This window comes from Pholis gunnellus, assembly GCF_910591455.1.
Source record: "Pholis gunnellus genome assembly, chromosome: 11".
In the NCBI taxonomy this organism is placed as follows: domain Eukaryota; kingdom Metazoa; phylum Chordata; class Actinopteri; order Perciformes; family Pholidae; genus Pholis; species Pholis gunnellus.
Window position 1 is genome coordinate 14898193 of NC_136538.1, and position 18336 is coordinate 14916528.

At 41.2% G+C, this 18336-nt stretch overlaps 1 protein-coding gene across 4 annotated transcripts in view; it reads left to right on the plus strand.

The window, feature by feature from the left end:
• The window catches only part of kcnma1a (potassium large conductance calcium-activated channel, subfamily M, alpha member 1a), a gene marked incomplete at both ends in the record, with an annotated part of 121974 nt that extends 104425 nt beyond the window's left edge, over positions 1 to 17549 (plus strand). For 3 of the 4 annotated variants that reach the window (XM_079168770.1, XM_079168769.1, XM_079168771.1), the window contains 10 exons: positions 618 to 744; positions 1990 to 2214; positions 2782 to 2974; positions 6596 to 6709; positions 9734 to 9864; positions 11747 to 11941; positions 12419 to 12537; positions 13238 to 13462; positions 14564 to 14592; positions 17398 to 17549. In XM_079168770.1, coding sequence (XP_079024896.1) covers positions 618 to 744; positions 1990 to 2214; positions 2782 to 2974; positions 6596 to 6709; positions 9734 to 9864; positions 11747 to 11941; positions 12419 to 12537; positions 13238 to 13462; positions 14564 to 14592; positions 17398 to 17549 — 1510 coding nt within the window. Of the gene's footprint in view, positions 1 to 617; positions 745 to 1989; positions 2215 to 2781; positions 2975 to 6595; positions 6710 to 8017; positions 8117 to 9733; positions 9865 to 11746; positions 11942 to 12418; positions 12538 to 13237; positions 13463 to 14563; positions 14593 to 17397 lie in introns of all 4 variants that reach the window. The other variant, XM_079168768.1, reaches the window with a different exon arrangement.
• Positions 17550 to 18336: the final 787 nt, after the last annotated feature.

The window sequence follows — 18336 nt, forward strand, 5'->3', positions numbered from 1 at the left end:
TGAGAACATGTCCTGTAGGATGAATGCAAGAAGGAGAGAGGCGGTATAACAGGAATGACAGGAGCCCTTTCATGGTCAGTGTTACACCGGATAAAACTCAGCAGCCCACTGCTGTGGATTAGCCTGTTTGGTTGTGACATGCTGTTGAAACATTAATGGCCATCAGTTGGGAAAGCAAAATATGATTGGGCAAATTCCTGAAATATTTAAAGTGTGAGCCTGTTGGAGCTCTTACTATTTGCGCTGCATGGCGTCAGAAGCTGGAGGAGAGGGTAAAAGCTGGTAATTGGCCTTGTGTTGTCATGCCATTCAGTCAGTAGCACTCAAGTCTCGCTGTTCACTGCTCCACTGTGAGCACCAGGGTCTTTGAGTTTTCTGATGACTTGACATCAAGGACAAGAAGGAATGGAGGAATAATATGGTAGTTGTGGGACCTACAGTATGTCGTGCAGTAGAAAGTCCAACACTCGTGCGATGGACTTTTGACACATCGTGTATATATAGACGATATAGAAACCCAGGTGGTCTTTTGCCTCTTTCATGTTACCACTTCATTTACAAAGCTGCAGTCATTTAACAAAATGGTCCAACATAAATAAATTGTTCTGTTTTCCCAGTCGACACGACCCCCTTCTCATTCCTGGAAATGAACAAATCGAGAGCATGGACATGAGCGTGAAGAGGTATGACTCGACAGGGATGTTTCACTGGTGCCCATCAAAAGACATCGAAAAAGTCATCCTGGTGAGTGGGACAATAACTGTGTAGCTGCAAAACCTCTAAAATATGATAAAATATGCAATAAAACGAAGTTAAAGTAAGTATGGTCAGGAGCCAAAGTTTCCCCTCAATATTGTAGTAACACAATCACAAACTAATGTGCAATGAAATTTCTCTCACTGCCTCTCTGTTGTTTCAAGGTGAGTTTATCGATTTTTTTTATATATATCCGCCAAGGATCTGTGAACAGTATTTCAACACAGCACGCATGGGTTTGCTCCGATTTTCTAACAAGGCAGTTTGTAAGCATTTATGTCAGTGCACAATTTTTTTGGGGAGGGTTAACCCTGTCTAAATCAAATGTAACAGAGAAGACACATTCATCTACAGTATATAGTTTATTTGTTGCTTTAATTAGTTTAAGGGGGGCTGAAGGATGTTCCTGCATGAGATGGGTCACCAAAACATTTCTAGACATGTAGATAATCGAAAATGTTTACCCCACCAGATCACGAGCTGAGAGTATGAGCAGCGTTGCGTTGCGTTGCAGCAGTGGGTCCTTGCTTTTCTTAGTTTTACCGCATGTCTCCAGTAAACAAAGAAACAGTTTTAGTTTCAAACCCACTGGGATCATAGTAGCATTTAGTTTAGTTAACGTACATTCAAACTTGCAATCAAATGCACATCAAGCTGCTGTGACAGGCAGCAGATCTTGAAAGCAGGGCATTGCATTGTTCTTTTTCCACTCAAATGTCATAGAATAGAGAAGTTTTGTTTATTTATACCTCTCTGATTTATGACAGGGTCCTAGTCATACATACTGTATGTGCCTAAAATCTTACAAACTGCATTTTTCAGCCTGATTGAATCAGTTGCCCTTTCAGAAAAGACCACATGTTATGTTTTTGTTCTGTATACTTCCTATTTCTGGTTATCCAATAAACTGTTTATAAACAGAATAGTGGTTAACCAAACTTGTGTACATGTGTAAATAGTAAACCCTGTTAGTATAATGTTTTTTTTTTATGATGGATTAAATATAGAATTCAGCAAATACTTGGTTAACAAACTATTTAATATGGGTTTATAACAGTTTATAACTCTTAAACGCGCCTGAATCTAGAATGTTTTACTTTATTTACACTTCCCAGTTTTATGTTAACAGTACTTTCTCTAAATATGTGTTTGTCTTTGTGAGTGTCTTCCTCTCTTCTCTGTCTGCACTCCTCCTCATCCCTCTCTCTCTGCTCTTCTCCCCGTTCCCTGCAGACCCGGAGTGAAGCCTCCATGACAGTGCTGAGCGGCCATGTGGTGGTCTGTATATTTGGGGATGTCACGTCCGCTTTGGTGGGGCTGCGAAACTTGGTGATGCCTTTAAGAGCCAGCAATTTCCATTACCACGAGCTAAAGCCGATAGTTTTTGTGGGCTCGCTGGATTACCTGCGGAGAGAGTGGGAGACTTTACACAACTTCCCCAAGGTCTCCATCTTACCTGTGAGTATACCAGCTCACTGCCATAGAAATGCATTTAAACCACATTCTCTGCTCAACTAACACGGCATTGACATTTTGAGATACATGCACATTCTGTGTCCTGAAGAGGGATTGTCAGTTTGATTTGATCACACATTACTCAATTGAATGATCACGCCATGAGAGCGTAGCCAGCCCCCCCCCCCTCATCCAGAGCAGTGACACATCCTGCACATCCAAAATGGAGTTTATGTGTGTTGCAGCTGCAGTGCCCATCACAGATGGCGTGGCTTGCTGCCTTAGAGCTTGTTAGGCCTGGCTTGACTGATGATCAGAGGAGAATCCCAAACACAGCCCTCAGCAAAGGCTAGCCTTTAGAAAGTCCATGTATCTGATTCTCCAATGCCCAGTTAGATCAGTGGAATGTCATCGCCTCAAAACAAGAATACTTGTTAACTAATTTCCCAAAGCTCCACTCTGCTCACTTCTTAAATTTGTTTTTCTCTCCCCTATGTCTGTCTGTTCTCTGCGTTTTGCCTTCTCTCTCTCTCCGTCTTGCTTTTTATCTCTGTTCTCCTCACCCTGAAGGGTACGCCATTAAGTCGGGCAGATTTAAGGGCTGTCAACATCAACCTCTGCGACATGTGCGTAATACTGTCAGCCAATCAGAACAATATCGAAGATACCTCACTGCAGGATAAGGAATGCATCTTGGCGTCACTCAACATCAAATCTATGCAGTTTGATGACAGCATTGGGGTCTTACAGGCTAATTCCCAAGGTAAGGAGTGTCCTATTACTCTCCATGTGCACTGCTGCCCAAAGGGGACGGGGGGTGGGTGGGGGTGGGGTGGGCTGAATGGGGTTTGTCATGCACAGTGTCTGCCAAGTGCTCTATGACTGACTTGCTGAAGAAGTGTACACACAAAACATAGTGTTAAATGCTTCATCAAGCCTTTGAAAATTGTTTACTACACATGATTTTCTGATGATTTCAGTCTTGTCCCTGGTAATTACATGCTGCTAAACCTCCTTGATAATACTTTTTAATGATGTAATCAACATGACTGTGTCATTCGATGTTGTTCCCCCTGATCTGGTGTCTGGCAGATCGTCTGGAACAGATTGTTGATGTTTGCAGACAAACACACGAACCTGGCATCCCATCAGGCCTCATCATCATTAAGCAGCCAGTACAAATCACCAGGCAGGCCAATTCAGCTGCTCCTCATTAGTCACAACAAAACAGCAACATATGCACGCACACACCTTCGTGTTTGAATGTGTGTGCAGTGCACGGGCGCGCAGTGCACATGCAGACATCCATGTCAATGCGATCCATCCACACACATCCACAAACAGGTAGTCCTCAGTTTATGATTAGCCCAAAAGGCATGACATGCCTTGAGCTCAGTACTATTTAATGCCACCACTGTGACTGTTGTAAATACAAATCAAAGTTGAAGGTCCAAGAGGCCATTATTTTTTAGTGCAGAGCACTTCCACATGTTTTAGGAGAATGCCAATGCTGTTATTTCTCCAGCCTTGAGTGAGTGATGTGCTGTCGATAGCGGTGCCACCGAGGAACAATAAGCAGGGGTAAATCTAGGAGCACGCCACTCCGGGGAGCAGTATTCACAGAAAGCCACCTCAATATGGAAACCCCCTAGCCTATACCCTCTCCCAGGGTCGATGGATGGAGCCTATTGTCATCAATAATTGGGTCTTACATCAACCACCCATTTCAGTGATAAATACTTCACTTTAGAGAACACACACACACACACACACACACACGCGCGCGCCACAGTGACATGCAATCATGCATGCACAAGGAAACACAAGCACATACTGTAGATATTGCTATTGTATCATAGGTATTGCTTTGGGGATTTCTTCCTCCTACCGATGCTCCCATTCAGACAGTCTGTGGAATTTAAAACAAGAAGGTGCAAATGAATAAGTAAACATGCGCTTTCCTGGGGGAGAGCTTCTCACGGCTGCTGTAGCATGTAGTCAACCACAGAGCATAGCGGTGCCCGAGGGGCTACAGGGATAAGGGGGTATGTAACCCAGATCTCACTTGCCTATTGTACATTGTAGCAGGATAGACAATGTTACAGCCTCACAGTAGCAGCTTGTCAGAAGAGGAGACGTAGTGTGTGGGATCAGGCAACTCTGGGCTTCTCTATTTTTAGCAATAAGGAAGTTATGCGCAAATTGCCTAAATGTATGTAACAATTATGACAGCCAATTAGAAAAAAAAAAAAAAAAAAAGTTAAAATGTCCTAAAGGTTTAAATTAAGGAATAATTGTAATAAGCCATACAGGCATATTGTATGTCATAGGCACATTTTTAGAGAATGATCCGGGAGCTAAACACATTTTAGCTCCTCTGGTTTTGCAGCAATCTAGCTCTGTCTGAGGAAGACATACCGCTCTCTGTTTGGAGCTCACCAGCTCACATTGCAACTTTTGAGCTGTTTGTAACCTAACAGGTTTTGAAAGCAACTCAGCAGCAGGCCTCATATATATTGCTGTTCTCACCAACAGTCACTTTCTGCTGTACACTCCGCGCGCAAAACGTAAGCTATTCTTCTAGATCTCTGGGCTGTCTTCATGTTCACTATGATACAATAAGAGCAGTGTTTTAGAGGCTGTATCCAAAAACTTGCTGTCACTCTCCAGTTGAGTGAACATCATCCTTTATGGACATCGACAAAATGATGTTCGCACTGTCTGAGCTCGTGCTCCCTGGTTGACTCGAAGTGTCAAACCTCTGCTCTTTCCAAGTTCAATAATTGGTATAACAAGAGTTATGATTATCCATGCTTCAGTTCAGTGTGTGCTTCCTGCTGTGTACTAAACTAGTTGGTGTCTTTTCTGTTGCAAAGGGCCGGAAGATCTCTTTTGTAATGTAAGCAGCTCATTGAGTTTCTTGACAGGAAAAAGGCACACACACTCTCACATACGTGGAGAATTTGCAATCCTTTTAAAACTTTGTGACCTGAATATATTCCCTGCATTATGTTTCCTTGGTGGTGGCACTATAAGCTGGCATTTTGCTGTAGTCAGCACTAAATGATGGATGTCAAAACACAGTTGATGCATTATGCATATAGCATCACAGATTTAAGGTGTTTACTTGTCACTTTGAGGAAATGCAAAAATGTGAAGTCATGTGAATTCATCCTCCTGTCACTTGCACTTGTATTTCATGATCCTGAGCCACGCCATTTCCGATAAAAGGTTTTCAGGATCCACTTCACCAATTTTATTGTGACAAAATGAACAACATATAAAATTGATGCCTGCCCCTTGATGGAGGGCTGTGAATGCTAAATATGTCTTAGCTGACCCCTAAAAGCACAGTATCCGTATTGCAATTTTAGGCAGCTGCCTTGTTCACTTAGCCTTCTCCTCCTCCTTCCTTTTTTCAGTCCGTCCACACATTTGAACATCAACAACTTCATGCTGACTGAGCTGACATGCACTATGTATAATGGTATTAATACCGAGTTCCAGTTCACATCCATATGCTTATGATACAGCTACAGTAAACACACTTATCAGACATGCAGGCTTTTGCTTGGATTGTACTTTTTTTTTACCTTGAAAAATCTGTTTACAGTACTGTCCACAAAGTCAACATGGAGGAAAACATGTAAAAATATAAGATAGTAGACATCTTTTCATCTGATTCTTCAATTATTCTTCACGTCAGATTTGCAGAGGGCTAACTACCAAACAATAAAGAACTGCATCAACTTACAACTAGCTCAGCTAGCTTTAACCAAAGCTAAACCTGCTTGAGTTTCCCCCAGCTGTTATTAAAATATCCATTTTGATGAACTGACATCTTGGTATTTCAGTTAGTTGATCCACATAACTAAATGAGGCAGTAGCTAAGTGCAATCACGATAGAGAGCTAAGCTCTTGCTCAAGGTAACCACCTTAGCAGATTTCGATAACTTGATTTCAACATAAATATCAATAGTAGGACAGACAGTAACGCAGCAAAACAGAGATTTGTTTAAATCTTGACAACTTTAATGATACAAATAATATTTACTTTCTTAAATGATCTAGTTAAATGGACAGTAGATCAGAAAGAACACAGTTTGTAGGTAGCGAGCCTACTTTATTTTTCTCTCTCATTTTTGTCATTTGAGGTATTATGTATTGTTCTCTGGCAATAGATTTTGGGGTATAAAAAGGCAAAAGACGGCGTTACAAGCTTTACGTCTGTAGCACAGGTTGTGACCAGGCTGAAAGCCCTTTGTTCTCAACCCCACTGCTTTCTTGAATTACTGTTCTCTACCTTTGTCAGGCCGAGGATATCACTTAATGCCACCCTGTTATGTCATTTTCTGATCTCTATACATCTGTTTTTGGTGTTCAGGTTTCACGCCTCCTGGAATGGACCGGTCATCTCCAGACAGCAGTCCAGTACATGGCTTTGTGCGTCAGGCTTCTGTCACCACCGGATCCAACATCCCCATCATCACAGAACTAGGTAATGCTGTTTACACCCACCTCAAATGCAAATATTGCACGCCATACCCAATAACCTCAGATCAACTCATTACTCATTGGCAAACATAGACACATAGAGCTGATAATCCAAGACTTAAATCATGCTGCTGCCAAAAGTTCCAACTCATTCAAGGTCAAATGGACTTGAGGAATGTGTGGTGTGGAATTTTCCTTTTTCCCCTTCATAGCGCTGGTAGCTATGCCCAACTCAAGTTTCTATTCGTATGTGAATTATTGGATTTGGCTCACATTTGTCAATTGGTGATAATGTTAGCTGCAAGGACTGGAAAATATCGTTGCTCAGAGGACAGTGTGGACAACTGTAACGTAAGGATGCCAGACAGGCATTTAGAAGACTATAACTACATGTCCTGCATTTGTCCACTAATGCACAAGAGAAACGTAGCCTGATGGAGAGAGTGGGAGAGGTGGAAGGGGAAGGAAGTGGAAAGGTAGAGGGGGAAAAAAATGCCTTGGTTGCAAAATGGGTCCATTTATTAATAACAATGGCAGTGGCTGTATTCCCACTGGTGTTGGGGACTCATGAAACTTTCAGATCTCTGAGGAGCCTTCTAAAGCACCAGAGACTGGCTACTCTGTCTCCCCTGACCCAATTAGGGAGCAATGGAGCATGAGGCCAGCTAAGAAAAGGCCAGAAAGAGAAAAGAGCTACCTAATGTTACTTATAACCGCGCCAACCATTACCTGCAGAGAGGCTATCCCATTAGACCGTTGACTGCATATGTAATCATCAAGACTAGATGCTACCCATGTTGGAGTCATTGGTTGCCGTCCTGGACTTTAGAAGCTCCAGTGTTATGTGCAAAGGAGAGAGTGGCTGCATGTCTCACTGGAACCAAATACTGTAATTACATTGTCATATGTTCAGTTTACAGTGCCAGGAGCAGATTAAAGTCTTGTTGGAGCGTTAAAACACAGCTCTTTTGAGTTGCATGATCAATTTTGTTTGCGTAGAGTGCGGAAGTAGGTGTGTTTATGGATAAGACCATGTTTATCCCTTTCACTGTTTTACCGTGAAATAATGTATTGCTGTTGTATTGGTACAGCAGCGTGACAGCTCTGGCTTTGTATCTACTGTGCACTCTAATGTGCACTTTAATCCAGGGTCCCCTACTTTTAGATACCGGACAACAATGAATGTCTCGGAGTAAATCCCGGTGATGACAAGAGTGGTCTGAAACGGCGAAATGCCTTTATTGCAGTCTTTGAAACTGTTTCAATAACAACACCATTTCTCCCCTCCGCTGCACTGTCTCATCACCATTAGCTAAACCTGGCAAACTACTGCCATTGGTTTCACTCAGTCAGGAAAAAAAAAGTGGAACCAACATAGAAATGATAACAGAGCTGGCTAAGCCGAGCCTTTGTCCTCTGCTGCCGTTCGTTCCCTCGCGCCTCCACTCTGCTCCTCATCAGCTTGTCTTGATTTATCTGGCTGCAGTCAAGGCCCTCGGTTCTCCCATGGCTTCACTTTGAACACATTTTTATTCTTAGTTCTGGTTGAAATTGACTGTCTTGTTTTGGCCCCTTTTTAATGTATTTTTTTGGTTGTTGTTTTGGGGGGATTTTTTCTTTCCCCCTCCAGTTATATTTGCAGAGCATCGCTAGGCTTTTGATCATGCTCAGTCTGTCCTTGTGGCTGTTTTCATAGCAACACTACCCTGCCCCTCACCCCCCCTCTTCCTCCTCCAAACACACACATATGCCCCCACCCCCCCTTTCACTCCTTTGGCCCAGGCCTGTTTGCATCAGCCCCTTGTCTCTTTGACTGACATTTTTGTTCCACAGCGCACTGGAAGCCTGGGAAGAAATCTGATTTGGAAAACACAAAAACTTGAGATCAAACCATCTTTTAAGCTGTATTTTTTAAATTTATTTTCCAGTTTCTTTGTTTCTCCTCCAGACCATATCTCTGAAGCTCAGATATCGGAGGAGTCAAACTAAAACTTGTGTGATGCTCGTTTTCCAAGTAACGCTCGTTAATAGACCCTTCACTGCCCACTGCTGCTAAAAACACAATCTGAGTAAAAAGGCGCACACTACAGGGAGCGCTTTGAGTTTTTTACTGTACCAATTATTCAATACACCAGAGACAAAAACATGTCATATTTCAGTTGTGGGTGATTTTCATTTACACTGTACCATTTAGTCTATTTAGCAGACCTAGTTTGTTTTATTAGTGTGAGATAAAAAAAAAAAAATGTGTTTTAATTTGACTTTCAGGGCAAAGGTAAATATTTGCGATGTATTTTTCTGAGGGTGATGATGTGACAATTGCATTCATCGAGGAAAACTCTGAAAAAAATAGCATGAATTTAAAAGTGCATGATTTTCACATGTGACATATTAGCCATTGTTGAAGTCTCAATTTTTACCATATTTACTGAATACATCAAGAAATATCTAAAGTAACCAGTTTATACTTTAAGCAGTCCACAGACTGGTCACTGTGTCTTGAATTTGAGTGTGCCTGTTTGTGTGTGTTACAATATATCAAGATACAGTGGCTACTGAGGTACTAATGCCTTATGCAGGATAGATGTATGCTTTATTCAGAATTGGCGACTTCTACAATGGTTATGACTGTGTGTGCATAGTATAATATATTTTCTCCTTGAGTCATAGTTTGTCTTAATGTATGAAATGCACCCTGCATGTGATATACAGTGGATTTAATATTCAAAATGCTGAATAATTTTTCCAAAAGAATCTCTTTTTCTCACCTCTGGAAAATACATAAAGATTAATTCTTGTTGTTAAAAATATGTGCAGAAATGTAAAAGCTAAATATAATGTGCATCTAATGTTACATTATATTGCAAACCTGGATACCTATACACCCAAGACATTTCTGTTACATTACAATATCCAAATGTTAAAGACTTATTCATTTCTCAACTCTCTGGTGTGTTGATGACTACGTGTGTTTGGCTTATGCCTCTTCACAGTGCCCGTCTCTAACTCCCTCCCTCCCCTCTCTCAGTGAACGACTCAAACGTTCAGTTCCTGGACCAAGATGATGATGACGACCCAGACACAGAGCTGTACCTCACTCAGCCCTTCGCCTGCGGCACCGCCTTTGCTGTCAGTGTACTCGACTCCCTGATGAGCGCAGTGAGTTCTCAAACACACTTTACACTCTCGGTGTTGGTGTGTTTTTCAAAATCACTTTTCAAAATCATACATTTTGCAACACATTTTTATAATCTTTATGTCCTGCGTTTGGATGCTATAACTGAGTCTTACTCAGAATTTTAAAAAAGAGCAAGTAGAGAGAAGTTTCACACAAAGTACTTGAAGATGCGGTAAACAATTGATTGTTGTTGCAATGGTAGAAACTTCGAGATGAGGGAAAGAGGTGAGCAACTTCGAAGTGAGTCAGACTGGAAAGATGGACCTCGGAAAACTTTAGAAGTTACTACACCTAAATCTAGCACTTTTTTCTACTTCTTTTTGCTTCTTTGATGGTTATAATGTGTCTATTTGTCTAATCAAAAGTAGAAAACTATCAGATTTAGCAGTAAAAAGTAGCTAAACTCAGACTGTGAGATTAAATGCTTCCCCAGTAGAGAAAAGGAGGGCGAATTTAGCAATGAGTTTCATTAGATGCAAGAATTTGGCATTTCAAGAAGGCAGAAGTTGGTAAATGAAATGGTACAGTATATTCATCAAACATGCTTGCCAGGTCCACTGGCAGCAAAATGTAAATTGTTGGCATCACGTCTCATCTTAAGTGTTATGAATTCAACTTTCAAGAGCTTTATGAGATCTTTTAACAAAGTAAGTGTTGAAGGTTAGTGTAACAGCGGTGACACGGGCTGCAACAGGCCAGAAACACTCTCTCATCGTTTGACAATGTCTTTGCTGCACTCATAGGAGATAAGGTAAAGAAGAAGGTTAGAAAGAAATTCTCATAAACCCCTCCCCTCCCTCTCCCTCTCATGACCAACTGTGGTTTCCCTTCGGTGCTGTGATGGCTTAATTCCAGCAGCCCTCTCAGTGAGGGGTTAGAGAGGCATACAGAGCCGAGCTGAGCGGGGAGTAGAGCAGGCGTCAGCTGTAGTCTGGCAATGGTCAGAGGTGAAGCCAGCTAATGGACAGTGCTCATCCATCATGAGGCTCTGCAGGGTTGTCAGGGGCCCAGGGAGAGGAGCTGCCACTCTGGCCCGGCTGCCGAGTGACATCGGCTGTCTTCACACGCGGCAAAAGCAGGTCGTGATTGGCTTGAAGGACAAGAGAACCTGACGCCCGCAGAGGCGCAGTCAAATCGTTGTTTCAGAAGCAGTGTGTGGATCAGTGTTTCTAGAGGAAAGAATAGTGCTGTGTTAAAGTACCTGTTTTGTTTAATGTGATGATCCAACATGTGCTATGATTATCAAAATGTTTCTATGTCTCTTTCAAATATGAAACCTTATGAGATCATTTTTATATTGAATTACTAAAGAGTTGTTTAAGCAATTTACATTAAGATGTTTATATCACTGATCTCTCGTGGTATTACGTCATGCAGATAGATCAAATAAATAAATAATAAATAAATCCTGAGATTGTGGCCCACAACACCCAAAACAATGGAGGGGAATGGACATTTATGAAATTCAACAGCAACATTTCTTTTTTTTTTTTACTGTGTCTGGGTTTTCCACGGTAGCTATTGCTTCTGTAGAAAACAGGCCCAACAACAACGGAACACAGCGATGTATTTGTATTACCCAAAGTGACAGGAATGCTGATCCTGCAAAGACATGTTTCTGTTGAATTTTTTGAACATAATGAATTAATGTTAAAAATACCAACAAAATTCCATTCACATCCGTTTTATTTGGTGAACTAGACAGAGAGTCCTCTGGAGTCTTCTATGGCTTTCCCCCTCAGCTTCCATTCAGAGACAAGGCTGAGGGTTGACATAATAGGCTGTGCTTCTTACATCTGCCACCCCGCTACTTGTGACTCTGATGGCATCTGCTTACAGATATCCCCTGTACTTTCTCCCCAGACATACTTCAATGATAACATCCTCACGCTGATTCGGACACTGGTTACAGGGGGAGCCACACCAGAGCTGGAGGCCCTGTTGGCTGAGGAGAACGCCCTCAGAGGCGGCTACAGCACACCTCAGACACTGGCAAATAGAGACAGGTGTCGCGTCGCCCAGCTAGCCCTCTACGACGGGCCATTTGCCGACTTGGGGGTAAGTGGATGTTTAAGCGAAGATGACACGTTTTGGCACTACCCAGCAGCACACATCTGGCCGCCTCCGCTCCTCGCGGCCCTTAATCCGATGTGAAGAACAGTGATCACGCAAAGCAGGTCTTAGTGGGTGGAGAGGGAAGAGGACTCTAGAAAGAACAATGAACACCTCCAAGTTTATTTGGTTCCAATCTTGTTTTTACAGGTTTTTGTCATTGTCATTCCGAACCTCCAATAAAACCGAAGTCATTTTTGTTTTTTTCTTTGATGAATTATTGCATAATTTTAAAACATTGAGGATTGTCACAGTCTGCATTGCCAACAGTTGGTATTCCCACGCAGGCAAAATACCCTCAGCAATGCAGAACACTGAATATTCACTGCAACTTTACAGAGAACAACGTTTACTGTGACTGATCCAGATCAGCAGGCTGACCTACTCACTAACTGACGGTGTCTTTGTTCTGTTGTTCCTCAGGATGGAGGCTGCTACGGGGATTTATTCTGTAAAGCTCTGAAGACGTACAACATGTTGTGTTTTGGAATCTACAGATTAAGAGACGCTCACCTAAATGGACCGAGCCCGTGTACAAAACGGTACAATTTCTGCCTTCACTCCATGTCAAAATGAATATTTTTATGTACAATTAGGGTTATTGATAGAGTACTTTCTTTCTCCCAAAGGGTACATTGGCAGTGTTACAGCCACTTCTTCCCATAAATCACAAATAATAATGAGTACAATTAAAAGGCCAAATAAATACTGTAAATAAAGATACTAAATATAATAGAAGATATATTCAAATAGAGACTAAAGATAGGGCTTTAAGTTAAACTCCAACATACACTGAATAAATACTGTTCAATGATAGTAATATGTACATTAGTGCAAGATTCTATGGATTAAAGCTGTACAGTGAGGTTCTTGAATATTAAACAGTATGTCCTGTTAACATGTTCTTGTTAATTACATTCATTTTCATTATGATGCATACGTCTATGCAAAGCTATTAAAATATGGTTTCTCAAAGCCAAAATCCTTTCATTTTTAAATGGACTATAATGAACATTGTAGTATATTTTTACGTTCCTTAAATCCAAGTCCTTAAGTACAACCTGTGAAATTTTACACATCTTCTTAAAGTTTCAATCCAGTTGTTGTCATACATTCATCTATATTGCTCCTTTAAATCCTCTAGTGATGAAGTATGCTCAATATATGCCTTATTTTCTTATCCTGCTTCCCTACAAGGATTATAAACATTTAATCTTGTCTAACATTTGTTTTTCTGGCCAGGTATGTGATCACGAACCCACCCTATGAGTTTGAGCTCGTGCCCACAGACCTGATCTTCTGCCTCATGCAGTTTGACCACAATGCAGGCCAGTCCCGGACAAACTTGTCCCACTCTTCCCACTCTTCCCATTCCTCCAGCAAAAAGAGCTCCTCCGTCCACTCCATCCCACCCTCCAACCGGCAAAGCCGCAGCAGTAAGCCCCGGGAGGCCCGTGATAAACAGAAGTATGTGCATTCACCTGTCCTTTACAGTTTTAGTCTGCATGCTTAGTGTTTCAAACCTGACGTGTGATTTTTTAGTTGTCCCTTTTTTTTTATTATGCAGACTGTGGTGACACATTAATTGATAATTACTGTGTGTTTGTGGTTTGTTTGTGTGATTTGTGCTCTGTGTCCATGCTCGGTGTTTGTGCGTTTCCTTCATAATCATCTGCATGTGGTATTCACTCTCACATCACAGCAATCATAATGTGACATGAGCAAAATGGTTAAACTCGCTTTGTGGAAAGCTCATTAATTGTAGTCAAAGACTGTAGAGAGTCTTTTTTTTTTTACTAATTTAATCAGTGGCATTGCAAACTGAAAAATACTTGGATGGCACAGCCATTGTGGTTGGAAACAAGCTTACAGTAAAGGCCTCAGCCACAGCTAATTCACATAATACAACACACACGCTGTACTGTCTTAATATTTGGTCGTTTTGTGTCTAAATCTTAATATTTGTGTAGTGTTTAACTGTTGTTTGTTGGATATTTGTGCACATTTAACTCACATGCTCATTATGCATCGATCATGGATGATTTGTTATTGACGTACTGTAGCTGATATGGATTATAAGGCACATTTTACTAACATTACTGATAAGCTGTTACTCATAACATCATCCATTAGCAGTGTTGATGTTTTGTTGGTGCATCTGTAATGCTTTATTGCATGTCCATATTGGTAGCACTCTTTCCTGTTCTGTTTATTATACAATTATAAGATTATTTCAAATTTGGCAACATTTGACCCACATGTTATATATTCCATACCCCCCACCAAAAACACCAAAAATAATTAAACATATATATGAATAATATGAATTTTGAAATTGTGACATAATATTTCTAAAAGCATGCAGATTTGTTATGATCGTACTCAAGAATTTGTAAATGGTAGATGATAAGCCCTCAATACATCTTATAGTTAAGATGTATGATATAGTCTAAATACTGTAGTGGTAACAGTATGTAAGCCTTAGTTGGACTGGTAGTCATTTGTCAGATGTGTATTGACTGTAAATACGACTCACTTACAGTAGATTACTTACCTCTCTTTCTGAAGTGCAACAAGGATGAATAGAATGGGCCAAGGTATGCAAGTTAACGATTCTGCATGACTTAGCAACCTATCCTGGGGTTCTGATCATAACTATGTCCTCTGGATATTGTTATGACGAGGGGAGTTTGTTTTATTTATTACGTTCTTCGGGTGTTGAGTAAACCATGCCTCAGTTTAAGTTTTGCTTTCATCTGGATAGCAAAATGTCTGCTGCTGCTCCTGCCTGATCCATGATCAGGACCATCTGCACCTTGCATGAGGTTGAGACACAACCCCCCTCCCTTTTCTTTGTGCTTTTACTCAGTTATTCACATGATGACATGAATTTTCTTTTCGTCCTGGCAAATCCCTTTTGTTTCTTTCTGTCATTTATCATGCGTTTTTATGATTTCTTTCAACTTGAGATGGTTTGCATTGTGTGAGAGGTCTGTGTGTTTGTGCATCTTCCCTCCTATTGAATGCTAACAGATGACTGTAGCAGACATTTAGGGTGCTTTCATCCTGTTTGGTTCAGTTAAAACAAACTCAGGTCTGTCTGCCTGGTTGGTACAGTTTGTTTGTGCTGGTGTGAAACCCTGGTGTGGAACAAAAAAACAAAACAAACCATGACAAGTCAGTCACCGGAATTTGGTTATTAAATCAATTCAATCAATGAGTTACCTGTCAGTCTGTGTTACTTAATGTTTACTCCTCTGGTTCGTTTGTAAAAAGTCAGTGTGAACGGGAACCGGACCAGAACTGAAATGCAGCAATGTGTCTTTGTACCCTTGGTCCGGACCAAATTGAACCAAACTCACAGTGTGAAAGCACCCTTAAATGTTGTAATTATGCTCTCATTGAGTACCACTGGTTATTGTTGTAACGGCATCAGCATAAATCACAGAGTAACAACATGCTGCCCGACTGTACAAACCCAGATCAGAGCTCACATGTAGGTCAGGCTGATTCAAATCCCCCTGATGCAGCCAATTGCTTACTTCTTCACAGAACTTTAAGAAAGTGTGTCCAGCCCTGTGCCATCGGTCACACCAAGAAAGTGGGAGGTGTGACTAATTTAAAGTGTAAATTGAAGGAAGTTACCTCCTTGTAACCCTGTGCACCTGATATGGTGGTTTGAGGCGACATCACTAAGTTCACCGTATCAGCAGCAGACTCTGGAGAGAGATGGCAGACATCTTGCTTCACCTCAGGCACAATTCTACACATCAAATGTCTGTGCTTTAACACACGGCCCTACAGCCTTCAGCTTGCTGACACACACACACTCAAGCTTGCACAAATGAATCTCCACACATGCAAGCCCGAATGTACACGAGCACGCATTTACACACATGCACACACGCGCACATACCAGCAGGCACACACAAGGTTTGCTCCACATAGCCAAGGTAAAATTTGATATTACAACTTCCCCCAAAAGGAAGTGACATCTTGAATGGCATTGCAGATGCCTATGAAGTGCTAGGAGTGAGTTTGCAAACTTCTGACAGCTGGCATACACCTCTCCCTTTCCTCATACCGTGCTCAGAAACAGTGCTCTCATAGTTTACATAAACATGAAGAGATTATCTTCAAAATGACTTATCCAAATCTTCCAAATCTCTTCCATCCCACATTGGCTGCATGAAAGTAAAGCTTACCATGAAATATGACAGAATATATACCTTTTAAGTTATTAGTCAGTTTAAAGGGTCAGGTCATTTAAATTACAAAAAAACCCACATATTCTGAATTAACTCTAGTGGTACCTAGACTTTCAAATATTTAAATGCATTTTACCCAGGTTTTAGATATTTATGTCTGAGATTTCTGCCTCCACTCCAACATAATGTACGTGAATGAAGTTTGTGGTGCTCAGAGTATTAAAGGAAAGACAAAACAAAACAAAAATCTACTTCAACATCGTTTCCTAGACAGTGTGTCGGAGAGAATGTAAAGATTACACAAATTTGATGGCTGGAGTGTTTAGGGGCAAATAAACTGGACCAAACAAACAGCCAATGCACAGACTGTACAGACTGTTGGCCAGAAACATACGCAGCAATTGCCGCGTGTGTCATCTCACAATTTACAAGAAACTCAAATTCTTTGGATTATTTTCTCCAGTCTTTCTCCTTTGTCTCTAAACTTCCACAAAATGAAGTCAGAAGCCCGTTTTTTTGTTTCAACTTGTGCATGTGTGTCTTCACCTCAGTTTGTGCAGCCCCAGGAGTAATTATGACGATTCCTGCCCTCCACTTGCATCTTTGCATTGACTTATTAGGCAATTGCACCACGTCTATAATTTCCTTTGCTTTGCTCCTGGTAAATAATCTAGTTTGAAGTAATTTTGTAGTTCCATTGAAAACTTGAGGCACTGTTGACGTGAGCACCAAAACTTAAATTTCATTCTCCTTTGTTGTAATGAGATTGCATCAGAAATCTCTCTCAAAACCAGGACAAAATAAATAAAACTATCTGCGTGGCTAGGTAACAGGAGAAACAGACAAATGTGTTTGTAATCTGGGAGACCTGACCCTGAAACACTTTAGAGCTGATCAATACCCTTGATGATATTTGTGTTATCTAAAATGGAATACTTAATTACACAGTATATTAGAATTGTGACTCTACTTTCACAGCTGTAGTTCATTAAACAATGGCACCCACCGTGTCAACACCATGACATTCAAATTGGCTCAATGAACCGGAACACAAGTTTAGATTGGACCTCATGGTTTGATGCTAATGCCATCCAAATCTACCACTTAATCTGAGGCAGTATGGTTGTTAGTAATCCAATGTTGAACACTTTTTCAATCTAACTCTGTCTTCTCTTCTCCCTCTCTCGCCTTCAGAAAAGAAATGGTTTACAGATGAACCAGAAAACGCCTACCCACGGAACATTCAGATCAAGCCCATGAGCACTCACATGGCCAACCAAGTCAACCAATACAAATCCACTAGTAGTCTGATTCCACCAATCAGAGAAGTTGAAGATGAATGCTGAACACAGCATTTTCTTGCTGACTCACCAGGCATCTATACGCTCTTTCAAAAGAGATGGGAGATCACCCATGGAGGATTGATGATGATGATGATGACAGGGATGTTGAAGACCGACACATTTCTCTTCACTCATTCTTCTAATCAAGGGTTGGACAGAAACCCGAATTGGAAGGGACCTCCTATGTGTATACCTTTAATGTTACTTCCATGCTCTTGGACATTGTTTTATTTATTAATGTATCCATAGTGATGTACATAATGACAATCAACTAAGGATTGTACAGCCCCTTCCCCCTAGCACTTTGGAATTATTTTAAGAGTTGACAAAAAAAAAGAGTACTTCCTGTAATTCTTTGCAATAGTTCACCTCATTTTGTGACCAGACTCCATTGCTAAGGTGACTGGTTATTGGAGGATGAGGGTTGCAGCGATAAACTGATCATATCATCTCCCAAAGATCTACCCAGATGCCTCGCGTCCAACCAACTGGGTTCACCAACGTCATATCCCCGTCTGCTTCTGTTCTATTTGCACTAAAACTGGACAAGTTTCTTTTGACAGAACAACTGGAACCCTCAGATTCTCCCCTAATAAAACGTCTTTGAGGAGATGAAGGAAGGAAGGAAGGAAGGAAGGGAGGGAGGGCTGTTTGGTTTCAGAGGCATACCAATCTTGTTCTTAGGTTGTTATAAATCATGTCATTGCTTAACGTTTGCTACTTCACCGTTGACTCGTCGTGTTGAGTGAGAGCATTCCAACCCTGCAGAACAAAATCATCCTGCAAAACA